General features: G+C 37.6%; 1 protein-coding gene across 5 annotated transcripts in view; it reads right to left on the bottom strand.

The window, feature by feature from the left end:
- The window catches only part of BABAM2 (BRISC and BRCA1 A complex member 2), a 449656-nt gene that overhangs the window by 206118 nt on the left and 226486 nt on the right, over positions 1 to 17052 (bottom strand). For all 5 annotated transcript variants that reach the window (XM_017545672.2, XM_017545670.2, XM_017545671.2 and 2 more), the window contains exon 7: positions 967 to 1076. In XM_017545672.2, coding sequence (XP_017401161.1) covers positions 967 to 1076 — 110 coding nt within the window. The remainder of the gene's footprint in view (positions 1 to 966; positions 1077 to 17052) is intronic.

Here is a 17052-nt window from a genome sequence, read left to right as displayed (position 1 = left end):
GAGTATAAACAGCTGTATGATATCAGTTTTTAAGATCATGTGTCCATGATTCATAAATTAGAGCAACCAAAGTCAGAAGGGGTAAAAATGGCTCAGTATTTTTACTAAGAATGCTAGATAGTGACCACATCTACTCACAGACAGAAATCAGCCAACTGTGACTAAATGACTCACAGAGAAGTTTAATAATACATTTCAATCAGAGTCTGTAAAAACTCTCTTTGCTGATGAAAAATCTGTCCTGTCAGAAGTTCCCAACCAAATCTGCTTATAATCCATTTTCAATGAACCTCAGCTTCCTTTGAAGTAGAATAAGCTACTAAAGCATTTAGCCCACAATAAGCACTCTGTGAATCCAGGCCTTATAAAATTCATTACTGATGAATAAAGTTACTTGGTTAGAGCACAAATGCGATATCAAACTATTTCTGCCATGTAGCCTGAATGCTGTGTAAAGTTATATACAGCTGTTTTAAAGCAGCGAAATAAAACAGGTTATCATTTTAAACTACCTACTTTTAACATTAGCTTTACTAACTTCTGAGTAAGTTTTTGCTAAATATTTTAAAGAGACTAGTTATGTTTTATAAATATCACTAATAGTTACAAATATGTAAGAAACTGGGCCAGATGTTTAGCAGCCCGTCATAGGCTACAACCATTCATACTCAAGGGAACATCTGGAGGGAGTCCCAGTTTTGGACTCAGCCTGTCTATTCTTCTCTCGACAAAGGTACAGCAATATTCATGTCACTAACTGCATAGTAACACTCACCAAAAGGGTGTAGTGGCAAGTACTAACTGCATTTACTCTGCAATCCAAATTCTTAATACAATGAATCTTTTAAGGAAACAAAAGTCAATGAAGAGAAATAAATTTAAGAGTTTAAGAGTGGCAAAAGAAAGAATGAGACATATTGGTTAGCAAGAAGTAGCACCAGGCTACCTAATGTTAATGACACTTACTGCTCAATTCGAGGTGACAAGTACAGCTTGGGGTACACCTGGGTGGCTTCAGTGTCCTCGAAACTAACAGAGAGGAGGGCCACATCTTCGCCAGGGTCTTCATTTACATCCTTAAACAAGAAGTGAAAACACAACATCAGCACCTGCTCTCCTAACATCTTATCAGTAACAAGCTCACAGTCCACGGGCATTGAAGCCATGACTATGAGTTACCCTTATTCCACTTTTGCTTAGCTGCTTAGCACATCCTTTCCACACACCTATGCACTCCTCTAGAGGGATGGCTTTTAAACTTTCTGAGCAACATCCACCACAGCAAAGCAAAAGACCTCCACCTATCTTACCTGTTCCCACATTCAGGGGGTGGGAGGCGGGTAGTGAACCTGATGGTAACAAAGAATTCGGCAAAAATATAATTAAGTTGCAGTAAACATATTACTATAAACATAATTTATATTGTAAAACATCAAAAAACATTAAAATATCCAGTAATTTTCTTACATCTACCTTTACAGTGTGTTGTAAGTTATTTAAATAGCAAAATTTCCCAGGAAACATGTCACCATGAAGTGTGTCACCATACAAGCAAATGGCAAGGGGGTTAGGTACACATCTACTTTGGCAAAATGATATTGGATGATCCTCTTATGAACCACAAGACATACATATCTTAAAAGTCTAGTTATAAGAACACTATAAGACAAAACATTATTAATACAAGTATGTACCAACAAACACTGTGAGGTTAACCAAATAACACACAATAAACTAAATTGATAATGATAAAACTAAATTTATTGTAATTTATAATTAAAAAGCAAGAATAGCAGCAACTGAGTATTATAACCAACTCAAGCCAATACTGATGATACACTGATGAAGTGTCCTGAATCAAAATTGTGGAATTTATAACTATGTGCATGTGCTTTATGATTATTGCCAAGCACCAACTGTCTGCCAGACTTCTGAATAAAATACTGAATTAAAATAAATCTAGTAGCACACATTGATTTAAATTTGTGAATACCAAATTTTAATAACCCTTAATAATTTATTTTTGGTTGATAGTGACTCCAAGTCAAATATAAAAATTTTAAACACTTAATTACTAACCACTTAATACATGTTAAACACTTAACATCTTTCATTCATAGAAACTGGTAAGAACGAACCTATATAAATATTTCACTTATTTATTTATTTATTTAGTTATTTATTGAGATGGAGTCTTGCTTTGTCGCCAGGCTGGAGTGCAGTGGTGTGATCTCGGCTCACTGCAACCTCTGTCCCCCGGGGTTCAAGCAATTCTCCTGCCTCAGACTCCTATAGGCGCACACCACTACACCCAGCTAATTTTTGTATTTTTAGTAGAGATGGGGTTTTACCATGTTGGCCAGGATGGTCTTGATCTCTTGACCTCGTGATCTCCCTGCCTTGGCCTCCCAAAGTGCTGGGCTTACAGGCATGAGCCACTGTGCCTGGCCAAAAGAGACCTGTATTTCTGAATCAGTTTATAGATCCTCAGGAGGGTACAGTGGCCACACCAGCAGCAAAAGAGGGAGGGGTCACACCTAGACTTTAAGACTCACTACTCATGAGCTTGACATTGTATCTTGAGCCTCAAATACAATGTCTTTCGTCTGTCTAAAACTCACTCCACCCTTTCTTTTCCTTCATCCTGGGAAGCTGGCCATCACTTATCCTGCTCAACTCCAAAACCTTCAGTCTCCTTGCTCTGCATTCTCTTGTGCCTGTAAAATGCACAAATGTGACATGTATACACAGGGACAACGACTACAAGTCTCTCCAATCTTAAAAAAGAAACATTATTAAAAGAAAGAAAAGAATCTTGCCGAACTCTGCAGAGCTCCCTGGATTCTCTCTCCTCTCCCTTCTCCCCTTCACAGACTACTTGGAAGAGTTATCTACATACTCTCTCTATTCCCTTCCCTTCCACTTATCCCTTAGCCCACAACAATAGCCTACTACTGACTCCATGAGTTCATGAAGACTATTCCCACCAAGGTTACCCACTAAAAACACCAAATGCTTTTCTTCCTTTTTCTCACTTGATACCTAAACAGTATTTGACATGGGTGACTACTTGCCTCTCGAAATGCTGTTTTCTTGCTGGTCTTCTCCTGTCTCTTTGGCCACTTCCCTTTCCATTTTCATTCTTTTTTAAAAAATTTTAGATTATAAAATTTAGGCTTGTCTTAAAAAGTCAAACCATACATAAGTTTATAAAGAAAAAGCTCTTCCGCCCCTCCCTCACACCCTACTTTTCAAAGTAACCAATATTAACTGTGTACGTAGGTAGCTTCAAACCACTTTCTTTATGCTCATAAAAACATACACACACTTGCATATAAACAGCTCTTTAACCTTCTGTTTTGTTTTCCCTAATGGAAACATATCACTCAACCAATTGCTTTTTAAATAGCTACATAATATTCCACGGCATGAATTTATTTTTTTATTAAACCATTTCCCTCACAACAAACTTTAGGTTGTTCACAATTCTTAGCCACTTGATAGTGCTGCAATAAATATTCTTTTGTGTGTGTGTCTGTGTGTGTGTGTACATGCACGCATGCACCTGTTAGTAGTGGGACTTATATTTTTTAATAGAGAACTAAAATTGAGCTTGTTGGGTCAAAGGTTATGAACATTTTACATTTCAATAAAATTTGACAGATTATTTTCTAAGAATTTTGCAACAACTCACATTTGGACCCATGAGTTTGTATGAGTATAAGCCTACTTTCCCTCATCCTGAATCACTGGATAACAATGGCTATTGTCCCTCTTTTTAAAATCTGGAAAATGGTATCTCCGCTTAGATTCGATGAATGAGGCTGAGCAACTTTTACTTATTTACTGGTCATCTACATTTCTTTTGTAAATTTCCTGATCAAATCCATTATCCATCCTGTTTCAAGGTTCTTAGCCTTTGTTGTTGTTATTAGGTTTCTTAACCCTTTTCTGTCACATATGCTAAAATTATTTTCTCTTTTTGACTTTTTACTTCATCTGAGGGCTCTTCTGCCATCACAGAAAATTTAGATTTTTGCAGAGTTAAGTCCTGTCAATAACTCTGAGGTTCCATAACTATTTCTCTAGTTTTTCATCTTATATTGTTATAATTTTATTTTTACATGGTAGATTTGTAATACCTCTGGAATATATTTTTAGGTGGCATGATATAAGAAGTAGAGCTTTCTTTGTCTTGTTCTGTTTCTAACTGGGTGAGGAGGAGGACGAGTAACAGCAAGATCTTAGCATAGCACCTGGTATATGGAAACCACTCAATCGATGTTAGCTGAATGAATACATCAGTGAACAAATGAGTGTTCATTCCTAACTCTTATTCTCCACATCTAGAGATTTTTCAGGAACCTACTTTACAATATGTTTTGTCACCAATGATGTCTGGAAACTAAATGCTGGCTCCTGGCTCCTGGCCTTGTGAATACACCAACTCCTCCAGAACTAGTAGCTTCAAAAGGAGAGCCCAGGTCAAGAGTCTGAGCTTACTGATCACTTCTTGCTCTTTTACAGATGATAGAGTATTCAACCTTGAACTTTCCTTTCTGTAAAATGCGAATGAAAGTTGTAAAAAAATACTTAGGGTCTGCAACAAACAGAAACTACTGTTGAGTATATAATATGACTTTAAAACTCATACAACATCTAAAACAAAGGTTAAAGCTGAGCTTGAAGAAACATTCATAGGAACAAATTCATTTTATTATCTAAGTGTAGAAGGGTCCTATTTAGAGTTAGACTGGTCACCTTAAAAAAGACAATTGAAAAAGAAATAACATTTACTTTCAGAAACCTTTCCCCAATGACTAAGTTTTCTTACGTAAGATCAAGGCTAGAGACTATGATCACAAATCATATAACCTTGCAAAAACACCCTGCAAAAAACCAGGGGCCACCAAAATCCTTCATAATTGAGGGCTTTATTCTGTTATGCCTATGGAAAATTTATATTTCCAACTTTTAAACTTTCTATTTCACTACTATTTCAATAAAGGGCAGGAATGCTTAGAGACAATCCTCCAAAGAAATGGAATGACCCTGGTTTATATAATCAATATTTATCATCTGGCATCCTGAAAAAAGTACATAAAACATTAGTCTGAATATGAAACTAGTTATTTCTAGGAGTTCGTTTTATAAGTTTTCTTCCTCTTGGTGTGGCACATGAGATTTCCCTGAAATGGTATTTGATTCCTAATGGATATCTAAGTTTGATTTTGAGTGCTTAAACAAGCCCATAGAGTTCCAAAAATACAAATCCACGCAGTGCTGTTTCTGGTTTCTGCAACTCTAACAAGCATGTACATGTGTTCCCTCCCATCTGGGAAATTAGAAAAGAAGCTCTTGTACCATGGTTCTGAGAAGCTAACATTACAGATGATTACTGTAACCACTAATGGCAGCATTTGGAAAACAGGGGGTGGTTATAGCATAGTAGGGGACATTTAAAAATGTCAAAGTATACATTTTCAGGGCTCCCTATCTACACCATTTGAGACTGCAAAAGGCTGAAATGGGAGGAAAGATGCCGAATCTGCTAAAGCTAAAGAAGAATATTGTCTCCTACCTTTACAAAAGTGTGCCAGGCACTGACACACATATCGTGAAGCAATAATGGCCATGATCTTCTGCTGAGATGTAGCAGTGGATCTGGCTCAGCACTTGATTAAAGCCGAAAGGAGTTCCTATGGCTTATAATGAATATTCACTACAGGTGAGTTCCTGGCAGGCTGGGAGATTTTCCTGTTCATTTTTGCACCCCAGTGTCTGGAACATAGTACATACAGAGCAACTGGTTTTAAAAACTGAATTAATACACAGATGACTAAAAGAATGAGTAAATGAATGAAATAAATCACCAAACTAGCCTTTCTAAACAGGAATATTTGGGTTTTAGGATTCATAGTATAAATGATGGAATTAAGTGGAAAATGCTTTCGATAAGAAAGATTCACAGTACTTATCTCTTTAATTCCTTAAGTCTATGACTACTTCAGGTTTTATTTAAAAAAAAAATTCAAGTCTCAACTATGTATTGCCAAGGACATACCTATTAATCAGAGAGAATATTTCTTGTTAGCTCATAATGGTTCATTTATATAACTATTCTCAATTGAGGCTCTTTGCGTATATCAAAGAGTATAGAAAACAACAACAATTAGCCTTGGAAATGAAAGTACACCAAGTACAGTTTATCATTATGCTCTACTCCTTTGATACGCTAATTATCCCAAGCAAAGATAGCAGTCATTAAACAAGTCCCTATTGGTTGAGAACATTAGTGTCAGTCAATATAGGTACAAACTACCAATTAACTAATTGCTGACAGACATTAGCTGAACCATAAATACTGCAAATCACAGGACACGTAACAGGACGGTAAAAAAGCCATTGTATTTCTCAACTCAAAAAGACTTACAACAAAGTTATAACTGTTACTAGTAAAACCACTGGGTGGGTATAAATGGAAATACAGAAACTATTACACAGTATGTCAAAAATCAAGTAAATGCCTTTGTGTTTGTTTGTTTTGTTTTGTTTTGAAGAGACTGGGTCTCACTATGTTGCCCAGGCTGGCCTTAAACTCCTGGGCTCAAGTGATCCTCCTGGCTCAGCTTCTCAAGTAGCTGGTACTATAGACATGAGCTACCACACCCACCTAAGTAAGCACCAACTTAAAATGGTATTAAGCTAGACTCAGAATTAAGTGTAATTCCTCGAGTACCCAAAAACTAGGTCTAGGTCAGTACCTCATCATACAAAATTATGAGTTTTTGACAAACTATATGCAAATTTGCAAAACAGAATCCTATTTTAAAATATACAAAGTGAGGTTTGTATATTAGAGGCTCCAGTATTTTGATAATATTCATCACCATCAAATTATATAAATTTACATTTTTCAAATCAAGTTTTATCAAGTGGGAGAGAATAAGACTATCTTATAGTACTACCATTCATTCAAGCATTTAACGAAATAAATAAAATATACAGTATGTTACAAATGTTATAGAGAAAAATTAAAGCAGGGAAAGAAGATAGGGAATGAGGAAATGAATGTTTAAAAGGGTGCTCAAAGTTGGCTTTATGGAGAATCAGCAGTGGCCTTTCATTACTTCACAGAGACTGAAGATAAAAAGTGCTCTTGCCTCACTCTGTTATATATCAGCATATGCAGCCTCAATCAAAATTTGAATTTGGGTTCTACTGGCATAAAGACATGACAATGTCTTATGGTAGAAATGAATAAAATCTAAGCAGAAGAGATAGTTAAGAACAAGGAAAGTGATATATATAAGACTTTGGTCTCACTGCTAAGAGGTCTCTGTCTTATAATGACACTGGTCATTTCACTAATTAGGTGATTTCCTCTTCATAAACATACTAGGAAGTGTACAAGTACCAGGGAAAGCAGTGTAGTCAGAAAGCAAAACAAATCCAAAAGTAAGGGTTGAGCCAAACAGATGAAAAAGAGCAATAAATGGATCCCTTGTGGTTAACTCTGCGGCTTTCTTCCATGAAGGAGGGTGTTGCAGCGCTGCATTGAGAGTTCCAAAAGCCTAGTTACAGCCTATCTCCATCATATACTGAGTACTTGGTTAAAAATTATCTTGATATTTTGACATCCCTTATGAAGGCAGCATTTAGTGGAGTTACTTCTGATTTGGTTCCTACAAATGGAAATGGGAGTAAAAACATTCTCCTCACCTAGTCCAGATAAAATGGGCCACTCTTCATTCATTAGTAGAACTTGACTAACATCTTTGCATTTGTCATTCCCCTTCTTAAAAAGTTCTTTCTCTTCTTGTTTTCTTAATTGGTGTGGCTTTATGTTTCTTTAACTCTGATTGTAAATTCACTTGCTCCATTAAGATTCTTTTCAATTACAATCTGATCTATGTCCTCCCTCAGTAGTTTTCTCCATGTTGCTTCCTGAATTCCCCGTGCTGTTTCAGCAATATATATTTTATATTCCAAATAGACTGTGAATTTCTTTTTTTTTTTTTTTTGAGACGGAGTTTCCCTCTTGTTACCCAGGCTGGAGTGCAATGGTGCGATCTCGGCTCACCGCAACCTCCGCCTCCCGGGTTCAGACAGCCTCCTGAGTAGCTGGGATTACAGGCACGCGCCACCATGCCCAGCTAATTTTTTGTATTTTTAGTAGCGACGGGGTTTCACCATGTTGACCAGGATGGTCTCGATCTCTTGACCTCGTGATCCACCCGCCTCGGCCTCCTACAGTGCTGGGATTACAGGCTTGAGCCACCGCGCCCGGCCTTAGACTGTGAATTTCTTGAGGACAGGGTAGAGATCTCCTTCTTCGTGCTATCCCCAGTAATAACAGTTAACATTTATTCTGTGTTTACTCAATAGTCATTGGCTTCCAGCTGTATATGCATTCTCTCTAATCTTCCTAATAACTGTGTAAGGTAGGAACTATTATTATTCTCACTGGCAGATGAAGAAACTGAGGCTCAGAGAGATTAAATGGTGAAGATGAGTTCTGAACCCATGTATGTCGACTCAGACCCTAGACTCTTAATCATGATACTACATCCTCTAGCATGCTATTGGGCACAAAGAAGAGACTCAGCACCAGTGCTCAAAGAAAGGTATAAAAAACTTGGAAACTCATATGCAGGAAAGATTTACTATACATTTACTTGTTCTACATTTAGTTTCTAAATACTGTATGTCCCAAAGATCATGAGCAACTTAAGGAACCATTTCTTATTCTCTTATTATTCAAGAATAAACGACCTCGTCTGCACCAGGCACACAGTAGATATTCAAAATAGGTTAAAGAGTATATGCTTTTTGTGTTTTAATGTCTACTTTTAGAAAGTACAGAGCAAGAAATTAAAATTAATAAATGTATAAAGACTAAAGGCTATAGAAGTCACTGTGCCAAATTAAATGTATTCACCTGATATCCTTACATGGATTCAGTTAATTAAGGAAGGAGAATGGCTTCTCTAAGGACATCAATGAGGACCACAGCATTCTAAGGTGGTAATATCAACCTTCCTTCAATAATGTACAGTTAGGGGCATTCTATGATTAACTAACTATATTCAGTGAAAATAAGAAGCACTGATTGTCAGGTCAGGAAAGGATAACTGCAATGTTCTTGAAATAGCTAGTTCCTGCAGGGTGAGCCCAGGACACCAGGACAGAGCGGCTGCCACCTTCCCATGTCTTCCAAAAGTGACATCTTGAGCTCATTACTACTAGATACCACGATCCAGAATAGAATATGGTTTTTTTATTCAATCTTGCTTATTATTTTTGTAAACAAAGATGATTTGACTGCTCTTATGTAGGAATATGCTTGTGAAGCTGTACTTATCTTTAATCAGTTGGTTATAGCTACTGTTTATAAAGCTAAATTGAAACACATGTTGTACAAATAAACTTTGGGGAGGACAATCCTGGCTCTTTTAAAATAATGATGATCAAGATATTGTTGGTCAAATACTGTACCATCAGTTATTATACCCAACAGACACAGCCTTGAGAACCACCAGCATTTGAATAGTCACAGCATTAATCTAAAAGGTGTGTGAAACAGAGCCTCTACTCTGGAGGCCAGAGAAGTTCCAGGTGAAGGGAAGCCTTTGTGGTATAGCCAGGGTCCTCACTGGAAGCGAATGATGATTCCTGGCTTCTGCCAACTTCCCTACTCATAAAAGTTTTTAGAAAAAGAACCTGAAGTGGGAAGTTTCTCCTACTGCCCTAAGAATGGTCTTAATGAGTTTGATAAGCTTGCTCTGGGCTTATTTAAAGTATCAATTTTTGCCAAGACAATCCTAAGTAAAAAGAACAAAGCTGGAGGCATCATGCTACCTGACTTGAAACTACACTACAAGGCTACAGTAACCAAAACAGCATATTACTGGTACCAAAACAGCATATTACTGGTACCAAAACAAACATATAGACCAATGGAGCAAAACAGAGACCTTAGAAGTAACACCACACATCTACAACCATCTAATCTCCAACAAACCTGACAAAAACATTGAATGGGGAAAGGATCTCCTATTCAGTAAATGGTGCTGGGAAAACAGGCTAGCCATATGCAAAACTGAAACTGGACCTATTCCTTACATCTTATACAAAAATTAACTCAAGATGGATTAATGACTTAAGTGTAAAACCCAAAACCATAAAAACCCTAGAAGAAAACCTGGGCAATACCATTCAGGGCATATGGGCAAATACTTCATGACAAAAATGCCAAAAGCAATTGTAACAAAAGCCAAAATTGACAAATGAGATCTAATTAAACTAAAGAGCTTCTACACAGCAAAAGAAACTATGAACCGGCAACTTACAGAATGGGAGAAAATTTTTGCAATCTACCTATCTAACAAAGGTCTAATATCCAGAATTTACAAGGAACTTAAACATATTTACAAGAAAAAAAAAACAACCCTATCAAAAAGTGGGTAAATGACATGAACAGACACTTCTCAAAAGAAGACATTTATGTGGCCAACAAACATATGAAGAAAAGCTCAACATCACTGATCATCAGAAAAATGAAAATCAAAACCACAATGAGATACTAACTTACGCCAGTCAGAATGGCGATTATTAAAAAGTCAGGAAACGACAGATGCTGGTGAGATTGTGGAGAAATAGGAATACCTTTACACTGTTGGTGGGAATGTAAATGAGTTCAACCATTGTGGAAGACAGTGCAGTGATTCCTCAAGGATCTAGAACCAGAAATATCATTTGACCCAGAAATTCCATTACTGGGTATATACTCGAAGGAATATAAATCATTCTACTATAAAGACACATGCATATGTACGTTTATTGCTGCACTATGTACATTTTTTGCAACTGTTTTACAAATCATATTGAATTACACCTTTGAGTTTCTCTGAGTTGCAATTTTATGCATTCCTACTGATAAAAACCTTATGCCAGACTTTAATACAAGAGCCCAACAAAACAAGTTCAAACAATAGTGAGTTTTTATTTAAGCACATATGAAACAGTCATGAATACCATTTACCACATCCTTAATATGTCTCCATAACTTAAAGAAAAGCCAGAAGAGGTATTTACCTAAATCGTTTAGGTGGCTCTTTTAATGAATAGAAAGATTTAAAGTGGCAGTTGATAGAGTGGATATGTGTGATATTACTTGCCTGACAACCTCTCCTCTCTCAGGAAGTTCCTCTGTCTTCTCGACCCTACCCCCAGGCTCCCATTCATACAGCCCCTCAAAGAGCTGCCTGTTCTTAATCCCTGGGAACAGTTGATGGGTCCAGGAAAAGGCTGGTCCTTTCTTCAAAATTTGTGACTAAATGTAGGCCAGTCTCTGCAGATGCAGAAGAAACTGTGAGCAGCCATATTTCCCATATATAGAAGAGACCAGGCTGTGGTAAGAGAGAATAAAGCCAACCTGCTGGGAGAAGTGCAGGCGAGAGAGGGGAAAGTCCAGACAGCCTCCACATCCTTAGTTCCTGTGGGTCTTGGTGCAGCTGTGTCCCTGCTCTCACTGCGGTTTGACTATTCAATCTGCTCCTAGTTTTGGAAAGCTAATAAATTGCACTATATGCCTAAGCTGGTTTGAAGTAGTTTTCCTTCACTTATAACCAACATTTTCTCTGGTAAATTATTAAACTAATACAGATGATACCACGGCAAATCAAAATCTATAAAATTAAGTGCTAAAAAGCGCTTTCATCTCTGTGTTATTTGAATACTTACTACACACTATGGAATGCTGGGCCCTCATCAGAACCTCAAAGAGCTCTGAGAACACAGAGAAGCTGTATGCCTCCTCACATGCCAGAGGAAAGCTTTGCTAGAGCAATCTGCCTGCAGCACCAGGCTCTGGCTATAGCTAGACTAGTTCCCTGGACTTGCTGCCTTTCATGTTGGTGGACTTAGAACAGCACCATAACACATCCCTAAGTCTTAGAACACCTTGCACTCACTGCTCCTGTTTAACCATTGCAGGAAAAGGTATCAGAGGTGCCAATGCTAAAGGCAGAAAATCCATAGGAGTATGCCATTTGAATACATGAAACGCTTTGCAAGTTTATCATGCAACTTAACAACTACAAATATAATGATCTTCTAGCTATTTTTGTCAAAGAGATTACATACTTTCATTTTTTTCCATATGACAGGCTAAATGTGGGCATTTGGTGAAGCAAAAGGTTTATACAGGTTTTGCAAATGTATGTGGAAAAGCCCAGCAAGATCCAGACATGAAGAAGGTGCTCAATAATTCAGTTTCACTTCCCTTATTTCTTTCAGACTCTTGGTCTGATATCCTTCTCAAAACCATGCTATTCTTTCTGCTATTAAAGCTACACCCTGTCCTCTCCTCTCCAGGTTGCTTTGAATTCTGGAGTTTAGAGATTCTTCCCAGGTGGTTCTGTGGGTGACGACAGAAGGGAAAGCCACCCCAGAAGCTAATAACACCTTTGTTCCCACCCACCCAGCCAGCAGGTCACTTGGCTCAGACTGTCTGTGCCCATGGCAACTAAGCAATTGGTTATTTCCAAGTTATTTCAGATACCAGGCACCACAGGCTCATTAACTGGAGACCATTACAAACCACAAGTGTTAGAGAATGGAGCCCACTAGAGACCCTCCCCTTGACATGATCAGAGGTTTTTTGATTTGCATATTGTTACCTGTAGAACCAAAAGCACAGCTTAAAGTTGAAAAAAAGACCTGGAGCCATATCCCTCTGGAACTGACTACGGGAAGGTCCTGTATAGAAAATGAGCTCTGAGAAGCAGTGTAAATAACATATCTTTCTCCCAGCCTAAAAAGCCCTCCCCTATCTATAGTAGCCTGACATTTACGCTCCTCAAGGTGTCTTCCCAATTTCATTTTTCTACCACCCTGCTGATACACCCTAGCTGCTGCAAGTTCCCACACTCCATGTTGTCACTCCATCAGGTCTCTGCTCTGCCACTCAATCCTGTATGCCTTCTCCCAGGTCTACAACCCCCAAACCCAAATCTCCAAATTGAACCTGCTCTTTTAAGTTCAAGTTAGAAGTCATATCCTCTCATGAGACTTCCTTGATCCTACCAGCTCATGTAATGGTCTCTCCTCTAAAATCCTACAGGTCTAAAATCCATACACCCAAATATGACAGTATTTGATTGGCTTGTGTGTGTTTTAAAATTATTTGCATATGTGTTATCATTTATCTGATTGGGTTCCTTAAGGGCAATGACTGTGTTTCATTGTTTTTTTTTTTTGTATCCTCAGTGCCTAGTATGGTGCTTACCACAAAAATAGGCACCCAATAAATATCTGATAAACGAAGGTATGAATGTGTGTATGAATGACTACATATGTTTGCCAGTAAATTACTATTTCAAAACTGGGTTTCAAAAGTAGACTTCCTTAGTAGACACAACAGAGATCTATTCAAATTATCAACTTGACCTTCCAATGTAAGTCAGTTGACAGCAGAATAAGCCATTTCTCCCAGGTTTAGATCATGCCCTGGAATAAGAGGAAAATTTGGATCTGTACATTTACCTGAATGAACAAAGCCTAGAGTACAGTAAAACAACAGCAATCTTTTTGCCATGTCTAACCATAATCTGATTTCCTATAACCAAAGCTAGTAAACTTATAAACAACACATTATATGGTGTTCGCTGAGTCAACACTCACTTATGATTTGCCAACCATGTGCAAGGCATTGTGATAGGCACAATAAAGAAAAACAAAAAGATTTCAAGAATCAGTCTCACCCCTCAAAGAGGTCACTATAAACACATGAAAATGAGGGAAGCTTCTTCCTTCTTCTTCAATAGGAGATCCCACAAGGTAATACATTATTAATTATCAAGAGCCTTATGAGGAAAAGATGAAGAACTCACTTGTTTCTATGTATGGAAAATGAATTCATTAGACTCTTTTCTGCCATTATGCTTTTAAAAGAAAGGAGATAGAGAAAGCATAACTTTGCTGAAGTTGCTTACCAGTTTAAGGAGTTTTTGGGCTGAGATGATGGGGTTTTCTAAATAAACAATGATGTATCTGGAAACAGAGATAATTTGACTTCGTCTCTTCCTATTTGAATATCCTTTATTTCTTTCTCTGGCCTGACTGCCCTGGTCAGAACTTCCAATAGTATGTTTACTAGTAGAGAGAGAGGGCATCTTTGTCTTGTGCCGGTATTGAAAGGGAATGTTTCCAGCTTTTGCCCATTCAGTATGATATTGGCTGTGGGTTTGTCATAAAGAGCTCTTATTATTTTGAGATATGTTCCATCAATACCTAGTTTATTGTGTGCAAAAATCACAAGCATCCCTATACAGCAATAATAGACAGAGAGCCAAATCATGAGTGAATTCCCATTCACAATTGTTACAAAGAGAATAAAATACCTAGGAATACAAATGACAAGGGATGTAAAGGACCTCTTCAAGGAGAACTACACAACGCTGCTCAAGGAAATATAAGAGAACACAAACAGATGGAGAAATATTCCATGCTCATGGATAGGAAGAATCGATATTGTGAAAATGACCATACTGCCTAATGTAATTTATAAATTCAATGCTATTCCCATCCAGCTACCATTGACTTTCTCCATAGAATTACAAAAAACTACTTCAAAGTGCATACAGAACCAAAAAAGAGACTTTATAGCCAAGATATTCTAAGCAAAAAGAACAAAGCTGAGGCATCACACTACCTAACTTCAAACTATACTACAAGGCTACAGTAACCAAAACAGCATGGTACTGGTAGCAAAACAGATATATAGACCAATGGAACAGAACAGAGGCCTCAGAAATAACACCACACGTATATAACCATCTGATCTTTGACAAACCTGACAAAAACAAGCAATGGGGAAAGGATTCCCTATTTAATAAATGGCATTGGGAAAACTGGCTAGCCTTCTGCAAAAACTGAAATTAGACCCCTTCCTTATGCCTTATACAAAAATTAACTCAAGATGGATTAAAAATTTAAATGTAAGACCTATAACCATAAAAACCTTAGAAGAAAACCTAGGCAATACCATTCAGGACATAGGCATGGGCAAAGACTTCATGACTAAAACACCAAAAGCAATGGTAGCAAAAGCCAAAATTGATAAATGGGATCTAATTAAACTAAAGAGCTTCTGCACAGCAAAAGAAACTATCATCAGAGTGAACAGTCAACCTACAAAATGGGAGAAAAAAATTTTTGCAGTCTATCCATCTGACAAAGGGCTACTATCCAGAATCTACAAGGAACTCAAACAAATTTACAAGAAAAAAACAAGTAACTCCATCAAAAAGTGGGTGAAGAATATGAACAGACACTTTTCAAAAGAAGACATTTATGTGGCCAACAAACATATGAAAAAAAGCTCATCATCACCGGTTATTAGAGAAATGCAAATCAAAATCACCATAAGGTATCATCTCATACCAGTTAGAATGGCAGTCATTAAAAAGTCAGGAAACAACAGATGCTGGCAAGGAGGTGGGGAAAGAGGAACACTTTTACACTATTGGTGGGCATGCAAATTAGTTCAACCACTGTGGAAAACAGAGTGGTAATTCCTCAAGGATCTAGAGCTAGAAATGCCATTTGACCCAGGAATCCCATTACTGGGTATATACACAAAGGATTATAAATCATTCTACTATAAAGACACATGCACACGAATGTTTATTGCAGCACTATTCACAATAGCAAAGACTTCGAATGAACACAAATGCCCATCAGTGATAGACAGGATAAAGAAAATGTGGCACATATACACTATGGAATACTATGCAGCCATAAAAAAGGATGAGTTCATGTTCTTCGCAGGGACATGGATGAGGCTGGAAACCATCATTCTCAGCAAACTAACACAGGAACAGAAAACCAAATACCTCATGTTCTCACTCATAAGTGGGAGTTGAACAATGAGAACATATGGGCATAGGGAGGGGAACATCACACACTGGAGCCTGTCAGGGGTTGGGGGGCAAGGGAAGGGATAGCATTAGGAGAAATACCTAATGTAGACGATGGGTTGATGGGTGCAGCAAACCACCATGGCACATGTATACCTATGTAACAAACCTGCATGTTCTGCACATGTATCCCAGAACTTAAAGTATAATTTAAAAAAGAAAGAAAGGAAAAGAGTAATGGGTATTCCATGAAAACCTTCTAGAAGTGTTACAAGGTGAGGAAAGAGGCTCTAGCTTTCCCAGCCTGCATAACGTTAAATAGTAAACTATGGATGTTTTTCAGTGAAGATCATTTTACCTCTTCCAGTTTTCAGGACATCTGGTTCAAAATGCCCAGAGACAAGAGGACCAGAAGCAGCCCCCAAATGAGGGTGTAGCATGAATTTGTGAAGAGCAAGTAGCTGAAGCCTGGACGAGTGGATGGCTTGATTTAGAGCCTCACTACCCAGTGCAACACAGCTATACCTGGGGGTTACTTTAACAAATTCCTAGGTTATTTGTACGTGCATTGAAGTTTAAGAAGCACTGGCTTAGAGGACTAGCAATTAAGGAAAAGAAAATGGGTCCAAAGATGAAAAAAAGAATGGAAAAGCAACACATTGAAGTATTTTCCTATGATTAAACAGGAGAACATAGATGAACTGTGATGTTTCACTGGTCTAGGGGAATGGAAGATACTTCAGTCAAAGTTAAAGAGTTATCTGCATACCTGTGTTTAAGATACCATTACTCACGTTAGCTAAAAAGTAGAAGCAACCCAAGTGTCCATGAACAGATGAATGGAAAAGCAAAATGTGGTATATACATACAATAAAATATTTTGCAGCCTTATAAAAAAAGAAAACTCTGACACTCTACAACATGGATGAACTTCAAGGACATTATATTAACTAAATTAGCCAGTCACAAAAAAAGACAAATACAGTACCTCACAATTCCACTTATCTGAGGTAAGAGAGTAGTCAAAATCACAGTGACAGAAAGTAGAATGGTGGTTTCCAGGGGGATGGGTTATGTTTAACAGGTATAGAGTTTTTGTTTTTTGAGGTTTTTTTTTTTTTTTTTTTTT

The sequence above is a fragment of the Cebus imitator genome, unplaced genomic scaffold (assembly GCF_001604975.1).
Source record: "Cebus imitator isolate Cc_AM_T3 unplaced genomic scaffold, Cebus_imitator-1.0 Scaffold180, whole genome shotgun sequence".
NCBI classification, from domain to species: Eukaryota; Metazoa; Chordata; class Mammalia; order Primates; family Cebidae; genus Cebus; species Cebus imitator.
This window is presented reverse-complemented; position numbering and strand designations above follow the sequence as displayed.